The sequence below is a fragment of the Macaca mulatta genome, chromosome 12 (genome assembly GCF_049350105.2).
Source record: "Macaca mulatta isolate MMU2019108-1 chromosome 12, T2T-MMU8v2.0, whole genome shotgun sequence".
NCBI classification, from domain to species: domain Eukaryota; kingdom Metazoa; phylum Chordata; class Mammalia; order Primates; family Cercopithecidae; genus Macaca; species Macaca mulatta.
Window position 1 is genome coordinate 82,559,329 of NC_133417.1, and position 22,256 is coordinate 82,581,584.

A 22,256-nucleotide genomic window follows, 5' to 3' on the forward strand; every position below is an offset into this window, starting at 1 on the left:
AAGAGGTGACTTGGGTGCTGTTAAAGGGTATATGAAACACAGCGTAAAACTTTGGAAAATTTGCAGGCTGACAATGCAATAGAAAAGAAAATACCATTTTCTGAGGAGAAACTCAAGCCAGCTTCAGAAATTTGCATAAGTAATGAGGAACTGAAAGTTAATCCCCAAGACAATGGGGAAAATGTCTCCAGGCCATGTCAGTGGTCTTCACAGCAGCCCCTCCCATGACAGGCCCAGAGGCCTAGGAAGAAAAAAATGGCTTCATGGGCCAAGCCCAGGGTCCCCCTGCTGTGTGCAGTCTAGGGACTTGGTGCCCTGTATCCCAGTCACTCTAGCCATGGCTAAAAGGGGCCAAGGTACAGCTTGGGCAGTGGCTTCAGAGGGTGCAAGTCCCAAGCCTTGACAGCTTTCACATGGTGTTGAGCTTGCAAGTCCACAGAAGTCAAGAATTGAGGTTTGGGAATCTCTGCCTATGTTTTAGAGGATGTATGGAAATGCCTGGATGCCCAGGAAGAAGTCTGCTGCAGGGGCGGGGCCCTCATGGAGAAACTCTGCTAGGGCAGTGTGGAAGCAAATGCTGGGGGTGGGGGAGCCCCCACACAGAGTCACCACCTGGGCATTGCCTAGTGGAGCTGTGAGAAGATGGCCACCATCCTCCAGACCCCAGAATGGTAGATCTACTGACAGCTTGCGTTATGCACCTGGAAAAGCCACAGATTCTCGACACCAGCCCATGAAAATAGCCGGGAGGGAGGCTGTACCCTACAAAGCCACAGGGGCAGAGCTGCCCAAGACCATGGGAACCTACCTCTTGCATCAGCATAACCTGGATGTGAGACATGGAGTCAAAGGAGATCATTTTGGAGCTTGAAGATTTGACTGCCTCACTGGATTTCAGACTTGCATGGGGCCTTTAGCCCCTTTGTTTTGGCCAATTTCTCCCATTTGGAATGTGTGTATTTATCCAATGCCTACACCCCCATTTTATCTAGGAAGTGACTACCTTGCTTTTGATTTTACTGGTTCATAGGCAGAAGGGATTTGCCTTGTTTCAGATGAGACTTTGGACTGTGAACTTTTGAGTTAATGCTGAAATGAGCTAAGACTTTGGGAGACTATTGAGAAAACATGATTGGTTTTGAAATGTGGGGATATGAGATTTGGGTGGGGCCAGTGGTGGAATGATACGGCCTAGCTGTGTCCCCACCCAAATCTCATCTCAAATTGTAACTCCCACAATTCCCACATGTCATAGGAGGAACCCAGTGGGAGGTAACTGAATTATGTGGGCAGGTCTTTCCCATGCTGTTCTCATAATATTGAATAAGTCTCAAAAAGTCTGACGGTTTTAAAAACGTGAGTTTCCCTGCACAAGCTCTTTCTCTTTGCCTGCTGCCATCCATGTAAAATGTGATGCTTCACCTTGCCTTCCACCATGATTGTGAGGCCTCCTCAGCCACATGGAACTGTATTTTTTCTTTTGTAAATCGACCAGTCTTGGGTATGTCTATCAGCAGTGTGAAAACAGACTAATACAAATATGCACATTATAGCTGGAGCCAGAGTGGCCATTTTGTGACTATGAGGCAAACTTGACTATGGCAGCCATGTGCTAAGGAAAGATAAAGGAGAACTAGGTTTCTTTACCTTTTTCTTTCTTTTTTTGTTTTTAGAGTCTCACTCTGTCACCCAGGCTGGAGTGCTGTGGCGCAATCTCAGCTCACTGCAACCTCCACCTGGGTTCAAGTGATTCTCTTGCCTCTGCCTCTCTAGTAGCTGGGATTTCAGGTGTGTGCCACCAGGCCTGGTTAGTTGTGTATATATATAATTTCTTTTAGTGAGACGGGGTTTCACTATGTTGGCCAGACTGGTTGTGAACTCCTGACCTCAAGTGATCCACCACTTTGGCCTCCCAAAGTGCTGGGATTACAGGCATGAGCCACCATGCCTGGCTGAGAACTAGGTTTCTGATGGCTATGGAACTGCCATATAATAGCACTACAGCATTGGCTTTTCTAGATTATTTTTATTTTTCACTAGGAGCTGAATATAATTCCTAAATGAGAAAATTGATTTCATATTGTAGGTCTCTGTTTTCTGACTACTTGTGCAGGGCACAGTGTTTTAGGCGTCTTGATACTTGGACAAATTGATGCCCTGCATTGGAGGACTGTGTCTCTGTGTGTGTGTGTGTGTGTGTGTGTGTGTTATGAGTAGCTTTTTTTTGGCAGTGAGCTGTAAGTGAACTCTAGTAGACAAGAGAGGCTGTACATTGTCCCTTTACCCGTCTGCTGGTAACAGAACCCATTCCATGTGCTCTGATTAGTTCAGGCCCGACCAATGGAGAGCCCCAGTGATTGGTTTAGGGATTTTTTCTGTTTAGTAGGCAATATTTGAGATTTTAAAATCTAAATAATATGAGGCAGTTACCCAAAAAGCAGTAAAGATGATAAAGTCACAAAGATAATTGCTTAGTATGAAGGCATATTAGCTCATTAGAATCCAACACAACAATAATTCAGATTTGCAATTGGAATATTAAGGGCATAGTCTACCCAAGTTATACAAAAGATGATGTTTGTAGCATCAATGTCTAATATCCTGTAAACTAATTATGTACTAGTAATAAGTTAGGAAGAGACCATTTTTTCCCCCAAGATTCGAAGCAGATTAGTCGTGCATGTAAAAGTGAAAATGCAACAATGCTTTATAGCAGTTTTATCTCCATCTTTCTTTTCTCTTTCCAGTTCCTTCCTGACCTCTCAGGTTACTTGTTTTGCTTATTTATATGCACAAGAGACTCTTTTGTGGAAAATAATATTCACAAATGACATTAACATTCTGAATTAATGAGGCAGGGATGTTAGTCTTTTCGGATTAACTGCCTTGTTATTTCCATAATGTAGGGCAAGAGTCTGAAACTAAAATGTTTACAGGGCCAGGTCACTAAAGTTAATGAATGAAGTAGGCTGCATGATAGAGTTGGGGGTGGTGGGGACTATGGCAAACTGGACATTTTACAATTTTAAAAACTATATTCAACTAAATGAAACATGTCTGTGAGTTGAATCTATTCTGTGGGCCGCCTGTTTGCTTGCTGTGATAGAAAGTAAAGCACATCTTGCTAACATGAATTAACTATTGAATATTCATGTGCCCTACGTTCCAGAAGCCATACTTGGAGTTCTTCATATGTGAGCTCATTACAACTCAGAATGGTGCTGTGAGATAGCTAGTATTGGCTCTGTTTTGACAGATATGGGACCTGGGATTGGAAAAACTAAGTTAAAGAGCCAAAGTTTACATGGTTAAGTACACAGCACAGCTGAAATGTCAGTCCAGGCTTGGCTGAGTACAAGGCTCATGGTGTCTTTACATCAAGGGTCTCAACTGGAACGCTAGTAACAATGGGTGTCTCACACCTTACTGCAGTGTTGAGGACAATGGTGCAACTTCTTTTATTCTACGTCTCTGATGCTGGTTCAGAACAGATTCACAGGAAAGTGGAGGTCTTGCTAAGTAAAGAAGACACACTACTTCCCAGACGTTAGATGTAGTCTGTGCATCTTTTATCTGTGACTTATCTACTCTACCCTGCCCTGGGAAAGTAAAACAAGAGTTTTAAGTTGTAAAGGACAGGCAAGCCTAAAGACAGCTCATGTAAATGGGAGCAAGAAGAACAGTTTCTTGTGTTATAATGAGCCCCTCCAGGATGCTGTCCTTGGTTATCCTGTTGGTTGGATTTTCAGAGCAGACTGGTAGCTAATCAATCATGTTCATTGTGTCGGCAACTTTTGACTTGGAAGGAATGGCTGCTGACCCAGAAGCCACAGGCTTTGATGAATGGGGCTTCATACAAGAGGTGGTTGGAACATATAACTAAAAAGCAGCCACATGGTAATAATCCACTTTTCCATATACTGGAATGTTTTCTGCTAATACCATGCCACCTGAGATTTTATAGAAATATATAAAACTCTATTATTTTTTCAAAGTTCAATGTGTAAAAAGGATCATTTAAAACTTTTGGTTTGTTGAGCTGCAAACATTCATTCACTGTACATTTTTTGTATATTTCCCATGTGCCTCAAGTTCTAGGATTTCCTAAAATAATGGATAGGGTGTCTGTGTGAGAATGGGTGTACAAATAGAGAATTGCAAATATCTGTCCTTGGTGCAAATGGTGCTCTGTGTAAGTCACTATAGGACCTCAAAGAATGGATTCCAGAATATTCTATTAGCATTGGTTTTAACTTTTTGGCTTATATTTGAGAGTGCCAAAAGAGTCCCAAAAGAGAGTTCTAATTATACACACTAATGAACTGCTTAGTGAGCACCATGCAAATATGATGACTACTGAGCATTTCTTGTGAGAGTTTAAAGGTGGCTCCCTGCCTAGCACCAGACAGTGCTCAGATCTGAGATAGAGAGGAACCATCAAGCCCGTGAATCCCAATGTTCCAGATCTACAGAGGACCCAAAGCATCCAGGAGAAATGCTTTGTCTTTAGGTAAAGATCCTTGGGGGATAAAAACCCTTTATTATTTTGGTGGTCTCTCTCCCTATGGCAAGGGAAACTTCTTTTTCTTAATTGTACAGCCTAATAAAGACAGTGGGGCAGCCTCAGTAGCTCATGCCTGATCCTTGGGAGGCTGAGGTGGGAGGATCGCTTGAGACCAGGAGTTTGACACCAGCCTGGACAACACAGTGAAACCCTGTCTCTACAGAAAAATTTAAAAATTGGCTCGGTGTAGTGGTGTGCACCTGCAGTCCTAGCTACTCAGGAGGCTGAGGCAGGAGGATTTCTTGAACCTAGGAGTTCAAGGTCACAGTGAGCTATGATAGCACCACTGCACTCTAGCCTGGGTGACAGAGTGAGACCCTGTCTCCAAAAAAGAGTGACAATTTTGGGATAATAAAAATACAGAAAGGGAATATGTTACATTTACTACTAGGTATATGTCTGAGGAAGATACTGTATCATTAGCTGGCCTTCTCTTTGTCCTAGAAAGGGGCCAATCTGTCCACTGGAAGACCGGGTAGAAGGTATGTTATTGTGACTCTTCTTTAATTACATTGCTAACTCCCCAAAAGCCAAAGATATGGGAAAAGTTTGTTTGTGTAGGCACAGAGGGACCAATATTTTCAATAGTTTTATTTCATTTTTACAGTGCAGTTAAAGAGGGAACATAATAATTTTATAAATTAAACTTCCTAATGGGCAACATTTTCTATCTTTTAAATGTTGGAAAGTTTCATATTAATTTAACTCTCAAACATTGACTATGTAAAATTAAATAAGCAGCCAGTAAAAGGACAAACCAGATTTCCTTTTGAACTAAATTCTAAAGCTTATATGAAAAAATAAGAATACCTAGAAAATACTGAAAAAGAATAATGAGGAAGGTGAAACTAGGATTATGAGACATTAAAATATATTATAAAGTGATATTAATTAAAATAGTATAACCAGGCAGATAAGTCAATAGAACAGATAGAAAGACTAAAATAGAACCAAAGTTAAGGGAATCAGTATATGATAATAGTGACCATTCAAATCATAAGGAAAGAGTTCAGTCAAAAACTGATGTGAAGAAAACTAGGTAAGAAAAATAACAAACTTGGAAAAATATTTGTCACTTTTGCAAATAATAAGGGTTTATCTCTTTGATAGTGAGCTCCTATGGATCAGTAAGAAAATAGCACTAGTTCAATAGAAAAATAGGCAAAAATATAAAGCATTTACAGAAGAAACACAAATGGCTTCTAAGTAAATAAATCTATACTAAAAATATGACCATACTTATTTATAATATGAAAAATGCTAATTAAAACTATAATGAGATAAATTTTATACTTATCGTATTGGCAAAATTGAAATTTGGTAATACATTGTGTTGATAAGGGCATAGAGAAATAGACATCTCAGACATTACTGGTAGGAATATAAATTGGTTCGAACTCCACAGAGAGAAATTTGGCGATATCTATCACAATCTCAAATGCTTATACACCAAATGCCCAGTTATCCTTCATTTCTGGGTATTTCTCCTACAAATAAAGCATCAAAATTGTGTATTTACAAGAATATTTATTGCACATTGTTTACAACAGCAAACAATTAGACACAACATCAATGTCCATAAATAATTAAATAATTAATTGTTTAAATAATTTATTTTTCATCTTTAAAATCTAATACTTTGCAGCCATCAAAAAGAATGAGACATCTTCTGCATGGAGAACGAAAAATCTAAAAAATAAATTAAGTGTAAAGAAGCAAGATATGGAACAGGATATACACTATGCTCATATATGTTCGTATATAAATATGCACTTACACATAGATACATATGTGTGAGCATAGTATAGATACATGCATATGCACTATATTTACATAGAAAACAATGTATAAGCATTATGTATTAAAAACTGTGTAAAAACACTGTATCCATGTATAAACTATCTTTAGAAGCATACACAAGAATTGGTTAACAATGGTTGCCCCAGTGAAAGGAACTGGGTGACTTGCAAAAAGGAATGTGAGGGAGGATCTCTTTCCTCTGATAATTTGTGCCTTTTGTACTTCGTGAATTGTGTTCACTGAGGGTGTCTAAACTATTTAGCAGTAAAAAATTTAAAAGTCTATCATGAACAGATAGAGGAAATAGCAATCTTTGGTCATGTGTAGAAGTATTAAGGCATCTGATTGGTTAATTGTTAAAAAAGGCTTACAAGTACAGGGGCAAAAAGGAGAAATGCTTATTTCCACTAAGATCAAAAGAATTTAGTGCTTTACCACCATAATTCAAAAATAATTTTAATACCTTAATGTATGTTGCAATAACATTGTATATAAATAAGCACCCCCCTCCTTCCACTCCCCCATCCACATCACAAATAAAGGCTGACTACCTCATTGCCCCTCAACATTTCCTCTGAAAAGCGATCAATGTCTCCTGCCTGGCCATTAAATAGATTTTGAAAAACTCTTCAATCCGTATCAGTCTCATATCCTTATTTAGTTCCTCCAATTTGCCCTCAGCTGGGAATTCTGCAGGCAACTGTGATTCTGTTGTGTTCACCACTCATTTGAAGGGTCCCATCCATCATCATTTCTAGTCCTTTTCTGATGCAATGTAGCTTGTTCTTTGTCTTTCTTATAAACTGAATGGCTGTTAAATTATCCATTTATCTTCCTTCAGATTTTCTGTTCAGTTTCTCAGGCCCTATCAGGGCTGTCTTTTCTACCTTGTTTGCTGACTTTTCATTCCATTGCCCCTGTTCTTGGAGGCATCTTGGTTCACCATGCTGCCCTTCAAAACAAACTCTCTGGTTCAGTCTGCTTTTCGCTTGTTTGAAAGCAAGCAGAACTTGCTACTCAAGTAGATTTCCTTTAAAAATTCTGTTCCTTTGAATAGTTTTGAAAACTTTGAGGTAATCTATTTCAAATTTTATACATAGATAGTAGGATATATTGGAACAAACCTTAAACTAAAAGTCCAAAGTCTTGGGTTCTAAACCCAGCTCTGCGATTATCAAGTCAGGTCACTTAATAGTGACCTTTCAGGGTTTTGCTTTCCCCTCCTACAGATGGTCTGCAGGTACTCACCTAGTTAACTATTCTAGAATAAAAATACCATGTTTCTTCTGTTAAAGGTGACCCAATAAATGATCTCAGGTTTGTATAATACTAACGCCTGCACACACATTATCTCAGGCAGCACTGAGTCGTACTGGTTAGGAGTCACAGATTTGAAAGCAGAAAGAATCTATGCCCTGTCACTTACTATATATTCTTAGGTAAGTTACAGAAGCTCTATAGCTTCAGTTTTCACATCTGAAAAAAAGGATCCTCATAGCATCTAACTTGGTATCGTGAAGAGAATTACATCAGATCATGTTTGGAAAGTTAGTCTTGAGCACATACTAAGTGCTCAAAAAATGTTGTTATGGACTCACTACATCTTTGTGAGGCAGAAAGCTTGGCTATTATATATCCAAATTTACAGCAAAGATACTGAGGTTGAGAGATATATTAATGATAACAATAGTGACTCACATGCTGGAGGGCTTTAACTATAATAGGTGTACTCTTTCCAAAAGCTTTTCCACATACTTCACCTCCCTTGGTTCATACTCTTGGAAAGGTTGCTATTGTCTATCATCAATTCCATTTGCTCCAAGAAGAAAGTCACTTTGTGAGGCCCAAAACCTTTAAAAAGTAGCAGAGTGAAGCTGCTTTCAGCCAAACCTACAAGCCGGTGGTGATCACCATAAAAAGAAAGCTGAGGATGGTGAGCCCTCAGTTTATGAGTGTAGAGGGCAGGTTTGAAAGAGGACTCATAAAAACACTCAGCCCTTACTGCCTCCTCTTAGGCCCTCATCTTAGGTCTGTCTTCTCCCTCCTGCTGGCTATCTTTCTGTATGTCTCTGTTTCTCTATTTCTCCTTTCTTCTTTAGATTTTTCAGCTGTTCAGATCACCTGTAACACTAAAACCTAAATTCGATGATGATATATTAAATCAAAGGCTTGGAGAATAATTCGTCCTTTTTTTGTTATTTTATGGTTCTATAGCTCATCCCTCTGCTTGTAGGAGTTATTGGTTCAGATGCTGAGACTCCCCTAATTCACTGAGGCCATTGTGAGCAGCAAGTATAACCTCCCTAGTTTCTCATCCGTGAAATAAAGGCAGGAATGTTAACACCGCCACAGGGCAATTCAAGAGTGATAGGTTATTTCAGGGCATCCTGAAAGCACAAGATGCTGCGGAAATGCAAGCGCTTACTAGTAACAATGTGATAACCCAATCTTTCCCGTTCCCGTCACTCTCTTGCACTTGCTGTGTTGCTGAGGCAGCCCTGTGGGGTCTCCCAGTGGCTGGTAACAACACACACACTGCTGCTGCAGCTTGGATGAGGGAGGAGGTTGGTAGATTCAGCTGTGCTGGGCATCCTGGCTGAGTAACAGAGACAGTGAATGTAAACAATTAAGATGTTCTAATAAAGGAACACAAAGAGGATCCCAGAGGCTAGAATATCTACCTCCTGGGGGCAAACAGAGGTTTCCTAAGAGCCTGTCATGTGAGCAGAGTCCTCAAGCAAGACTAGGAGTTGCATGGGGAGAGGAGGGAAGGTAGGCCTGCAGATGGCTGGGTGAGCACAGGCACGGGGTGTGGAACATTAGTGACGTAGCAATTAGGGAAATGGCAGGTGGCCACTTACGGCAAGAGCAGAGGGTACAAAGGAAGGAGAGAAAGGAGGTGGGATGGGAAGGTCAATTGTGCCAACTGAGATTTTTTTCCTGTAGTAAGGGGAAAGGAGGGCCTGAAGGACTTTAAGCAGGTGAGCCACGCAGTCAGCTGTGCTTTGGGAGGATAGCTGTGGTGGTGACATGGAGCCTGGAGGATGGGACTATATGTATGAGACTGGGGTCAGGGTGGAGGCAGCTGGCAGGGAGGCAGTCAGGAGACCCTACTAATATAGGGGATCCAAATGAAGAAGAAAAATCATGATGGCACGACTAGAAAGTAATAGAGAAGAAAAAATACCCCAGGCATTTTGGCCTTGTTTTATAACATATTTCTTAGCTTTTTGATGGCATTGGAAGTTTTTCTGAAGTTGTCTTTTGTTTCCTGCCTTCACTGTATGCTCTGAATTCCCTTCTCTTTCATGCTTTTTACTTTGCATCTATTCTTTCATATTGAAGGCTTTGCTCAAACATTCTGTGGCCCTTATCTGTTTGCATATATTTAAATGCAAGGCACTGAAAGACGAAAGACCTATTCAAGGCAGAGTACAAAGTGGACCAAGGCAGGTAAGTGGGAGAGCCGTGACTGTCAACTGGTGGCTCCATTTTAAGGGCATCCTGCAGGAAATTGGTTCATTGAGAGAATCTGAAGTGCAAGTCCATGCAGATCTTTTCTCTGAGGCTATTCTGTTTCCCTAGAGAAGAATCCCACTTTTCTGCTTCTGGGGGTATCTGGCTGCTGGCACTCCAGGTGCAGAGTATAGGGCATCTGAGAGTCCAGCAAATCATTCCACGGGCTTTAGATTTCAGCCACAGATTCTCTTCATGAGTACTCTGAGAGAAGAACTCTCTTCTGACTTGGCAGTGGCTACACAGTCTGTTGACCTGGCTATGTGGTTGTGGGAGATTCCTGAGATCCTATTTACCAACTTCTAACCTTTCTTTCCCTCTTGTTTCCAGGCTGATTCCTCAACCTCGCTGTTGTGAATTGACTTGTGTCCTCCCAAAAGCTATGTTGAAGTTCTAACCCGGGAACCTGTGAATGTGGCCGTGTTTGGAAATAGGGTCTTTGCAGATGTTAGTTATCAAGGTAAGATGAGATCATATTGGATTAGAATGGGCCCTAAATCCAATAGTTTGTGTCTTTATAAGAAGGTCATGTGAAAACACAGACACAAGAAAATGTTATGTGAATACAGAGGCAGAGGATGTCAAGAACTGCTAGCAGCCATCAGCAATGAGGAGAGATGCGTGGAACGGACTCTCCCTCAGAGGCTTCACAAGGAACCAGTCCTGTCGACACATGGAGAGAATTCGTGGCTGAATTCTAGCTTCCAGAACTGTGAGCAAATACATTTCTGTTATTTTAAGCCACGCAGTTTACTGTACTTCGTTACAGCAGCCCTCGGAAACTAACATATCCACTCTTGGCTGTTCCTAAGTCCTGAGCCTCTCAGGCATTCCTTCTGAAAGGCAGATGGGCTGGCTCCCTGTTGCTCTCCCCTTGTGCAGACATTCTGGGAGATTACTTCCTTCTTAGCTTCCAATATTTGAGGGTAGCTTATCTCCACTTATTTTCTGTTTCCTTCAGAGTGTATATCTTTCTTTGAAAAAAAGAAATGCAACTTTATTATTTCTAATCATGCTTAATAGTATTAAATAAGTCAATAAAATGAGGTGCCAAAGTGCTCATTTCAGAATTATCTCTATTAGGAAAAAAGTAGGGGATAACTAAATAAATTACAACAAGTCAATTGATCAGAATACCAGACTGTCATTTCAAAGGATAATGTGAAAGCTGGATGCGGTGGCTCATGCCTGTAATCCCAGCACTTTGGGAGGCCAAGGCGGGTGGATCACTTTAGCTCAGAGGTTGGAGACCAGCCTGGGCAATGTGGTGAATCCTCGTCTCTACGAAAATACAAAAAATTAGCTGGGTGTGGTGGCATGTGCCTGTAGTCCCAGCTACTCAGGAGGCTGAGGTAGGAATATTGCTTGTGTCTGGGAGGCAGAGATTGCAGTGAGCCGAGATTGCACCATTGCACTCCAGCCTGGGTAATAGAGTGAGACTCTGTCTCATAAAGAAAGAAGGGGAAAAAAAAGGACAATGTAAAAATTATGTAGAAACATGGAAACATATTAAGAACTTTATGTTAAGTGACCAAAGCAGAGTGTATTACCAGAATACACTCATGTACCCTGGTAAAAATGTGTTTGGATGTGGACAGTAGTATGAAGGGGTATCAGAAATAAGAGAATGTGAGGTTCTTATTTCTCCCAACAGTCACTCATGACAATTTAGGTATTCTCTAATGTATATTTTCTTTACTCTTCTCATTTGCTTTTGATACCTCAACAGCAGAGTTTTTAACATTCACATATATATATTTCTCCTTTCCTTCCTCCCTCCTTTCCTCCTGCCCTTCCTGCTTCTTTCCTACTTCTTCTGAAGAGAGCCAAAGAAGAGAGGGTCATGAAGAAGAGGTAAATAAGCTTTTAAAATATGCTCTCTAAAAAAACTAGATAGTTACTTAAGGGAAGAGAACATTCCAAGCCTTGTAAGGACTTGGGGTTAAGAGACATTTAGCTTCATTATTCCAAAGCAGAAATCCTTTTAAAAAAGAGTTACGTATGTTGGTCAGCTGGATAAGGAGAATTTAAGATAAGAATTAAGATCTTATCTTAAATCTGTCCTCAGAAACCTTATTGGGGGTATATTCTATTTTTTCCATTGGATTCCAGCATTTTAATATGGATTCATGGCACTGTTTGAGCTCATGAAATATATATGAATAGGAATATATTAACACTAACATATAAAGAATGGGTATTTTTTTCAAGGTTGCATGAAATAAATTATAGTCCATTTTATTTACCAAAAAATATACATAGAGATGGTTGTTTATCAGGTCAAACTCCTTTTTGGAGGTGACAAACATCAAGTATTCTGGAAGAACTTTGAGATGTAGCGAAGGGTATGAGATGCCTTCACCTGCCAATTATCATGCATAATGTTGGAAGGAACAGGAACTTAATCGTTCTTCTATTAATGAGTCCTCTCTGCTACTCAGAACTTCTTCCTACCCAGCACATTCTTTTTTTACTTTTCCTTTCTTTCTTTTTTTTTTTTAAAGAGATGGGGTCTTGCTCTGTCACCCGGCTAGAGTGCAGTGTTGCAATCATAGCTCACTGCAGCCTCAAACTCCTGGGCTCAAGCAATCCTCCCACCACAGACTCCCAAGTAGCTGAGACTACAGGTACACACCACCATGCCTGGCTAAGAACAGAGCATATTCTTAGTTGATGTTTGCACTGATTACTTTTAGACACTAGAGGATCCTAAAAGTTTTCTAAGTCAAAGAAAGATTAAATTATAATCATGATAAATTTAGTATTTTATTGTATTATAATTTCTCAAAATCATATGTATGCAACATACAATATATATTTCTTGAAATCTATCTGTGACATATGCTAGCTCCATCTCTTAACCTGAATATTAAAATAACTAGAGGACTATATTTTCTGGCAATGCTGGATAAAAGAAAATTTAATGTATTTCCTAGATGAAAAAGTCAAAGCTCTGAAAAATTCATGGCTATTAACTGGCCCTTTACAGTAGAATTCAACTATGATGAGAACCAAACCACTTTATAAAAAGATATCATAGGCCATATACTCCAGCTTATGGGCAGGAATATAACAGTGCATACTCTGATGAAAGGTTTTATACATAGTCATGTACCTCATAATGGCATTTCAGTCAATGATGGACCATATCTACAACCACGGCCCCATAAGGTTATAATACTATATTTCTACTGTACCTTTTCTATGTTTAAATATGTTTAGATGCACAAATATTTACCATTGTGATACAGTTGCTTACAGTATTCAGTGCAGTAAAATGCTGTACAGGTTTGTAGCCTGGGAGCAATAGGTTATACCATATAGCCTAGGTGTGTAGGAGGCTGTACAATATAGGTTTGTGTAAGTACACTATGATGTTTGCATGATGAAATTGTCAAAGATGCATTTCTCAGAATGTATCCCTGTTGTTGAGCAACACATGACTGTATTTATAGGTGATAACTAAATGACATTATAAACTTACTTCATACATTCCACTGCTTATACTGCATCCTATCATTCACATTTCTGTTTCTTCATTCCTTTGCTCAACAAACATTGGGCTGAGCAGCTCTAATGTGCTAGCACTGTGCTAGGTGCCAGGAATATGGTGGCTCCAGGAAACCAGTCTAATGGGGAAGAGACAGAAAGATAATCACACACAGAGTGTGTGGTTATCAGGAGATGGAGACAGTGCTGTGGAATGTTGTGGGGAAGCAGAGGTTTTACAGAAGTGACAGCTTGGGCTGGTGTCTTCCAGGCAGACATGAGAGCGAGGAGGCATAGGCAGAGGCCAGGGAAAATGGACCAAAGGGCTAGTGAGTCCTGTGCTTGGGGCAAAGGGTATCTGGCAAGGAAGTGGGCAGGGTGACAGGAGATGAGGCCAAGGAATAGGTGTGGGCTTCAGAATGAATGAGAGGGTTTCTGAATGCTAAACCAAGGACTCTGGAAAGTACCTTATAGATTGTGATAGTAACCTGCGGTCTTTAAAGCAGGGAGATGCTGTGATCAGACTTTTTTTTTTAAAAAAAAGATTATTTTGTCAAAAATTTGGAAGATAGACTGTAGTAGAGGGGCCTATAAATTACATAAAACCAACACTTTTGAATATTAATGTTTCTCTTCCATTCATATTTGACTAATAACACATAGAATATTTTCTGAGATAAACAGACTTTACTATCAGCAGCACTCCGATTTGGGTACATTATTATGTAACAAGGACAATATTTTGAGAATAGTAAGCCAGTGCATTTTCCATTCTGTTTGAATGGTGATGCCTGGGGCTCCTCTCCCATTATCTCAGTAGGCTTCCCTCCTTTAGGCAAATGGCAGTTCCCAGCTAGAAACAAGCTGCCATCATTCAGCTTTGAAAGAGAATAACCCTGCTTGTAGCTTTGCATGGTGAAGTGGCCTTCTCCTTTCTCTATTAAGAACCAAACCTGGCTAAGTTAGATCTTCAAGTTTTACTACAAAACTCTAGCAGGAAGAACACAGAGGAGACCATATAAGGATAGTTCCCATCAGGAAAAGCAAAGCAAATGGAAATATTAGGGGAAGAGGGGAGTGGGGAGAGGGGCAGGGAGAGAGAAAAGAGGAGAAAGAGAGAGGGGAGAGAGAGGCAGAAAGAGGTAGGTGAGAGAGAGGGAGATCAGAAGTGAGTAGTCCTGGCTTCACATTCCTTGGGGGTCAAACCTTAAAGGTGAGGGGAGGGCTTATATTTCAGATTTCAGAGCCTAATTCAGGAAAATAATAGAATCTTCCTAAAGCAAGTTGGCACCACCCAGGCAGCATATTAGAAAAGACTTAGAAATTTGTGTGGACAGCAGGGTAACGAGAAAGTAGCTGGGAGTTCATGGGTGCCCCAGGGGGAATGAGGAAATGCCAAGGGAACCAGTCAGTTAGAACTGGCCAGGAAGCTGCTGGGGGTGGTGCAGGGGGGCTTGCCAAGAGGCTGCCACAAGGACCACAGACTTAAGCAGCCACAGCTAGTGGCCAGGGCTGGCACAAAGTGCTCATCACACCCACACCATAGTCACACGGGGCTGGCACAGCATCACAGCCAAAGTTGTGACAGGCCACTTCTCAGTTAACCCAGAAAGACCCAACAGGCGAGATGTGCACCAGGTGTCCTTCTCCTGAAGGTCACAAAATCATCACAACCATAGGTGAGTTCCCTGGTACCTAGATGTCAGCTGGGGAGGAGAAAGAGCTCTGACTGGGAGTACTTTAACCCGAAGAGACTGAGATACTTTAATATAGTGAAGTTTAAATAATAGTCCCTGAACACAGCCACCACCCTACTCCCCATCACCAGGAAAAAGTGGAGCCAGATAGATCAGTTATAGGGAATATAGGAAGTTGTTTTCCTTCCTTCCTTCCTTGCTTCTGTCTTTCCTTCTCTCCTCCCCTTCCCTCCTCTCCCCTCTCCTCCCTTCCCCTCCCCCTCCTCTTTTTTTCCCTCCCTCTCTCTCTCTCTCCCTACATTCCTCCCTTCCTCCCTCCTTCTTTCTTTCCATATTTTTTGAGTTATGTATGATGGCATTCCATGTATATTCCCCCTTTGTAAGGATAAGTAAGAAACTAAACCCAACTATCTCTTCCTTTCATCCACAAGAATACTAAAAGTCATAGAGAAACACAGGAAACTAACTGATTTGGGTGGTGTCTTTTTTTTTTTTTTAATATCTGATGAAGTTGTTCTTAGGGAACACTGGATTGCTTTTAAAGTACTTTCATCAGTATCCAGAGAAAGTGTCCTGGAGTAGCACCTTATATCCTCTTTTCTAGTTTATCAATTTCTAACTCCCACTCTACTATTTCAACTATATGTTAAAGTTTTTTTCTCCCTTTTTCCCAGAGAGCCTATTAATATTGCATCACGTGGAATGTATTTTTCAAAATAACCATTAAAAGTGAAGGCAGAGGCTGGGCGTGGTGGCTTATGCCTGTAATCCCAGCACTTTGGGAGGCTGAGGTCTGCAGATCACTTGAGGTCAGGAGTTCAAGACCAGCCTGGCCAACATGGTGAAACCCTGCCTCTACTAAAAATACAAAAAAATTAGCCGGGCATGGGCATGCCTGTATTCTCAGCTACTCAGGAGGCTGAGGCAGGAGAATCGCTTGAACCCGGGAGACGGAAGTTGCAGTGAGGCGAGATCATGCCATTGCACTCCAGCCTGGGCAATGAGAGCAAAATTCTATCTCAGAAAAAAAAAAGTGAAGGCAGAGAAAAAAATCAAAGGTTACTGTAAATCTTAACATTAGAAGCCCTGCCTGTTTCAGAAACATCATGACATTTTAATAAAGAGGTACTACTCTTATCAAAATTTTCCTACTCTTAATGGAAAGAGAAAATTATTCTGGCTAGATGCTGGCCAGGTTACGTACTTTTGCATTATCTGTGAGAAAATATCCACTCCAAAATCAAAAGCCAGTTTGGGATGAGTTAAAAATTGGATTATATTCATAATAAAAATTAAATCCCTCAGTCCTTAACAAACAAAAGATTTATAATGACTCTGCACCTCTGACATTCTAGGTACACTGAGATTTGGTTAAGTTGAGAATGAAAATAAGGAGCCAGAACTTAGCTTGCTATTGCAGAGAAAAGCTCAAAATGATACTGTGACATGAGGGTTTCTGTTTATCCCTAAGGCTGGTGTGGCAATGACACAAAGTTTGATTGTGTCTTTTTTTCTTCCTTCTTCCTTTTTTTTTTTTTCCTTCAAAGATGTTGAGCAGCAGGGCTAATGGTTCCCCAGCAGGGTGCAAAGACAGCAGAACGCATAGGAATCAGATGTCAATGTATTCCTTCGAGATGCCCTGCTAGGACACAGCTAACTAACCAGGGCTTGAGTCTTCTCTTGGGGAAATGTGCTTTGATGGTTCCCTGCCCACTCTTGCCTTCGTGATTAAAAGGCTGTCACCCATAAATCACGACTTCATCCTGTTACAATCATTTTCTTTCTTTCTTTCTTTCTTTCTTTCTTTCTTTCTTTCTTTCTTTCTTTCTTTCTTTCTTTCTTTCTTTCTTTCTTTCTTTCTCTTTCTGTATCTCTCTCTCTCTTTCTTTCTTTTCTCTCTCTCTCTCTCCTTATCTCTCTCTCTCTCTCCTTCTCTCTCTCTCTCTCTTTAAGGAAAAGTCTGAAGATTAAAAAGACAGCAAGTTCCAGCGAACTCTATGCTCACATATAAACATATGGATAGAAGCCTGGCCTACATCCTTATTAGATAACTATCCATCAATCTGGGACTGTTCTGTGCGTGTGTCCTACCCACCTGGCATGTTGGGAGAGCTAAATCAATGCCACAATGACATGCTGTCTTTTTCCACTTGAGATAGAACCAGTCAGCCTCTCTTGTTGACAATACATATGGTAAAGAGGACCTGCACATCGTTTTTTTTTTCCTGTTTCATTTATATATTTTTATATATTTTCTGTCTGTCACTTTCTGTCAATCTCAAGATTACTTAGATAACTTCCTAGTGAATAGATTTTGGAGGAGGGGGAGTTCCTCATTGTTTTCCCTCAATGTAGTAAAAAAAATGAGTGGAACTGGAAGCTATCTCAGAGAAAAGAGTTTTGATTTTAAATGCACTGGGCATCTGAAATATACTGGTGTGGGTTGCCAACTAGGCACATAAATAAGTAGCCCTTCAGGCACCTGAGAGTAGTGATAATCTTCACCCTTTGCTTGGAGAAGAGCTAATCTCAGCAAACAGGAGCACAAGCAGAAAGTGCTTTATTTATTTCATATTTGACAAGCACAACCCTTTTAAAAGCACAAAGTAAAACCGAACTACCCAGTGAAAGTCAATGAAGTCAAAAAGCTGTACCCAAACCATATGTGTATCTACTGTGCAGCTGCATGGCCGCTCGCCCCTGCCAAACTCGCTGTTCTGTCCCACTGCTGTTCCCAGGAGCCTCCAGCCGTGGGGTGCCCTGGGTCAACTCCCACCCTCTGTAGACTCCAACTCTCCAAACTTCTCCACCAGCAGGAAGATCCCAGCTCTCTCTATGAGAGTGCTTGCCTTGGGCTCTACATGAAGGTTCTTGCCATCCAACCTTGCCCTACCTTGGGGTCAGGCCTTGGTTGTCAGAGGGGACATGCTTTGTCTCATGTGTACTCCTTGGTATCCTTTTGCCGTATGCCTAGACCAACATGGTAAAGCGAAGCTGAATTCTTATGATGCTGTATGTCAGACCAATCACATCAGGGATTCCTGCCACCTGCACACTTCCCACTTGTCTTTGATCCTCTCAGACTCCTTATTATTGCATTTTTATGTTCAAAACCCCAAACTTGACTTTCACTGAGTTATCTCAGTGAATGGTGTCACATCAGTGACCTTCTTGGCTTGTCACTTCCTCAAGATGTTGTGTCTTCCCACTAATGGTGATTCCTGCCCACTGACTGATTTGATTTCAGTTCAGAAGCACCAACAGTTAATGTGAGATTATCCAGTTAAATAGTGGAGGGAAGGGAGAACACTGCATAAGATGAAATAAAATAGGACCCTCAGAGAGGATACTTAAACTTACCCTACAAAGTTTCAGTTTGATGGCTCTTAAAATGATTGGTTTCAAAGCCTTGTATTTAAAACTTACAAATGAAATGAGATTTTTTTTTTACTTAGTGATAATAAGGAATCAAAAAGAGCAAGATTTTCATCCCCTGTTAAATGAAAAGATACAGCAGCAAATATGAATATGAGCTTCTGTAAACAGCTCCTTCCATATTCCCTTTCAGCATGACACATCTCTCCCCAGTTAGTTAAATAATAAAAAATGGTGCAAGATATTTCCATCAGAGGTGAAGAAGGGCAGTAGAAAAGTCACTACACCAAAACAAAGGTCAGGGGTGAGCAGGACACAACTCTCATTTGGTGGGACCATCACTTAATCTTTCTATATGTTAATTTCCTGCAGCTGAAAATAGCAGAGGTCTCTAACCCACAGATAAGTAGTAAAGTAAAACAGATGTGAAAAATCAGGATGATATATAATGTGAAGGGATAATATTACTCCCTAAATTCTAGAAATTGCTATTTCCACTTAAATTCAAATAACTTCCTTTGTAACCTAAAGATTTCAAAGCATTAAATAGGAAGCATAAGACAAGCCCTAAAGGATTGTGAATTAGTAATAAAGCAAATTAACATGGAAAACCATATGAGGATCCTTTACAGCCTTTCCTATAACCAATCACATAGGAAGAGTGTGTAGACTTTGAGTTCACTCCAAAATAGCTTTGCAAACTAGTACCAAAACTTAACCAGCTTCCCACCCCAATACATGTCTTCATCCTCCTAAGCTTTACCCAAAGTAAAAGGAATGTAGTAATTGCACGAATAATTTCTTCATCCCATTTATTGCCTAAGTGTGCACACAAAACTGAATAACATTAAAAAGTAATTCAACATGTATAGTCCAGGTCAGTTTCACAAAGCAAGATATAAGTGACCCAAAAGTTGTTGGGCTTTGCATATGGGGGCCTGCTTATTCAGAGACACTGAGGATGGGAGGAGCCAACAGGAAGAAAAGAGAGTTGAGGATCCCCTTAAAATAAAGTATACATCATTTTCTATTTTGTTTGCCCAATCTTTCAGTATTAAATAAAAGAACATTATGTTCCTTTTTTAACTAAAATAAGCAATTGTAGATTATTTTAAAACTTTACCTGACTTTATAGTATCATGTATTTAATGACTAATATACAACAAAAATGAATTTATTTTTGTTATAGTTATTAAAAATTACATATCCATCTTCAAGACAGTATTCTAAGTTTGTCTGTTTGTTTTCAGGGTTCTGCGATAGGGCTCAGCAGTTCCTAAAAGTGCTGAAAACGAAGTGGTAGATGATCTTGAACTTGATGGTTGTGAGGTCCTTAAAAAACAATACCGTGTTTTTAATAGGGTTACATAGGGTGAGGAACTAAAGAGCTTTTGCTTTCCCTGCATGTTTCTCACTTTGAAGTTAGACAAGCAGCTCAGTTCTGATTGAGCTAGGTTGGGGGTAAAGAACTTGCCAGGTTTTTACAAATGAAAGCAAATGCTTAGAAGTAAAATTAAAAGCCAATGTACACTAAACTGTTAGTGTTAACTGACGCCAGCCCTGATCCGTACTCAAAACGTGGAGTGTGAACCATTCAAAGCGACACTTTTCTCCTTTCAGAAGGAGGGGCCTACACACCAAGTAGCAAAGCTGGAGTCATTAGTGCATCTCGCTCAAAATTCACTGGTGAGGATTTGCCGCATGCATCTCAGACAGGCAGATTTTGAAGCTGGAAGGTGTGTCACAAAACCCCCCCGCTCAGACCGTGGGGTCAGAGCAGAACACTAAGTTTCCTGGAATCCTTATTCTCACATGATATTAATAAAGAAAATTTGTTAAAAAAAATTCCATGGTCAAATATGTTTGAGAAATTGAGTTGATCAAGTTTAAACATGTTTCTTGGCCCTGTGAGCTTTTGTTGAACAGATAGTTATTAGATGATGGCTGGATGTTCATGTTCTATGGGACACAGTTTGAGAGATAGTAAATAAAATATTATTATCCCTGGTTTACAGATGAGGGAGTGGAGGCTCATGGAGATTATGTCCTAGAAGGTGGAGAATGCAGGTCTGCAGCCTCTTAGAACCAACTCTTCCCAGACAGGGGACAGTCAGAAGTTCAAAAAAGACAAACTGCAGCCAGAGCTCTCAGCAATGTACATACCCTGGAAATGTCTCCTAAAATGAGTGCTTTTGAGAAGCACACACTTTTCCTTTTCTGATTCAGTCAGAACATGTAGGCCCTCCCAAATCAAAGTACCTGATACAAAGGCATGCAGATGCTGTCAATCCACTCCAGTTGCAACCGAGGCAGTTCATCTTTCCGGTTCCGATCAAAAATTGCCTAGAATCAGGGGGGCGGGGGAAGAAGCTTGCTTTACTACACCGAAGTATTTTACAGGGTGCTTTGTCAAACACTTTGCCACAGTGATCCATTTTTTACAAACTGAACCCTTCACAAATCACAATCAATCTTTACACAGACTTTCTTCTCCTTTGTCATGATGAGAAATGAAATGTTTTTACCTCTTTTTATGAGCTTTGTAAGCAAATTTACTTGAACTTTCTAGCGTGCAACTTCTTGGGGCAAAAACCCGTCTTCAAATATAAGCAACTGCTACTAAATCAAGTCATCAGGTCACTGCGAATTGGGTACAGGTCAAGCGGAAAGGAATATGTTTTACTGCCACAAAAATAATGCAGGCTTTCATTTCTATAGTGAGAGGTTGGGATAGAATGGGACAGATTGGAAAATATCCTTAAAAGCAATTTTATTGTAAATAGAAACCATTTATATTACTTTTTCAGGGTGAGGGGTTGATTTGGCAATTACATATGTTTTTCAATAAGGTTCTGTCATTAATAAATTTTTAAATATTTATCTATCATTGTGTGGATGATGGTGGATGGTACGCATTATCTCTTCATTCCCAGCCCTTAAGCTTTATGATGTTATAATGTTTGAGATAATTTAGGTATATTTTTGAGAGAAATAAATGACATTTTTCTGTTGGGCAGACTTAAGGGAAACAATCAATTGGAATTTTAGTGTTAAAATTAATTCACTGAACAAACACTGCCAATTCTGTGCCAGTGAGACTGCCTCTCCCTTTGTTCTTAAGGAGTCAGGCCCAGGCCTGAGAAGCTCCCTTGTGCCCTTACTTATCTAGAAGACTGGGCTATCTAGTTATAACTTGCCCTCCCTTAATGTTATACAGTAAGTTTTATCTTTCCTCTACATAAAACGTGGCATTCACATCATTTTGGTGTCCTTATAGGCCATGAGGGCAGAGCCAAGCAATCCCCTTGGTCCAGAGGTGTTGGAAAATCCTGTATCCTTCAGATGTATGAATAAGAGTGGGAGTGGGTGGGGCAGAAATCACTAGCTGCCAAATCTGAGGAAAATATCTCCAAACTGGGGAGAAGGTCACTGATACCCACAGGCTCTTCTCATCCTTGTCTTGCAATGGGAGATGGGAAATAGCAGGAAAGAAGACTGGAATTTAGAGAAAATTGTGAAAATGTGCTGGAGAGAGGGATAGCTCTTGTGAATAATATGAGTCTTGGTCCAAAATGTCTCTTTAGAGCTGGGTGCGGTGGCTCATGCATGTAATCCTAGCACTTTGCGAGGTTGAGGTGGGAGGATCACTTGAGCCCAAGAGTTCAAGACCAGCCTGGACAACAGAGTGAGGCCCCTGTCCCTACCAAAAAAAAAAAAAAAAAGTTAGCCAACTGTGGTGGCACACACGTAGTCTCAGTGACTACAAGTCTCCTCCTGAGAGGAGGCTGAGGTGAAAGGATTGCTTAAGCCCAAGA

The 22,256-nt window shown here is 40.4% G+C and overlaps 1 protein-coding gene across 1 annotated transcript in view; it reads right to left on the reverse strand.

Moving 5' to 3' along the window:
• PDE11A (phosphodiesterase 11A) overlaps positions 1 to 22,256 on the reverse strand; it is a 462,469-nt gene that overhangs the window by 15,774 nt on the left and 424,439 nt on the right. Inside the window, exon 19 of the mRNA XM_028830876.2 lies at positions 20,701 to 20,784. Coding sequence (XP_028686709.2) covers positions 20,701 to 20,784 — 84 coding nt within the window. The remainder of the gene's footprint in view (positions 1 to 20,700; positions 20,785 to 22,256) is intronic.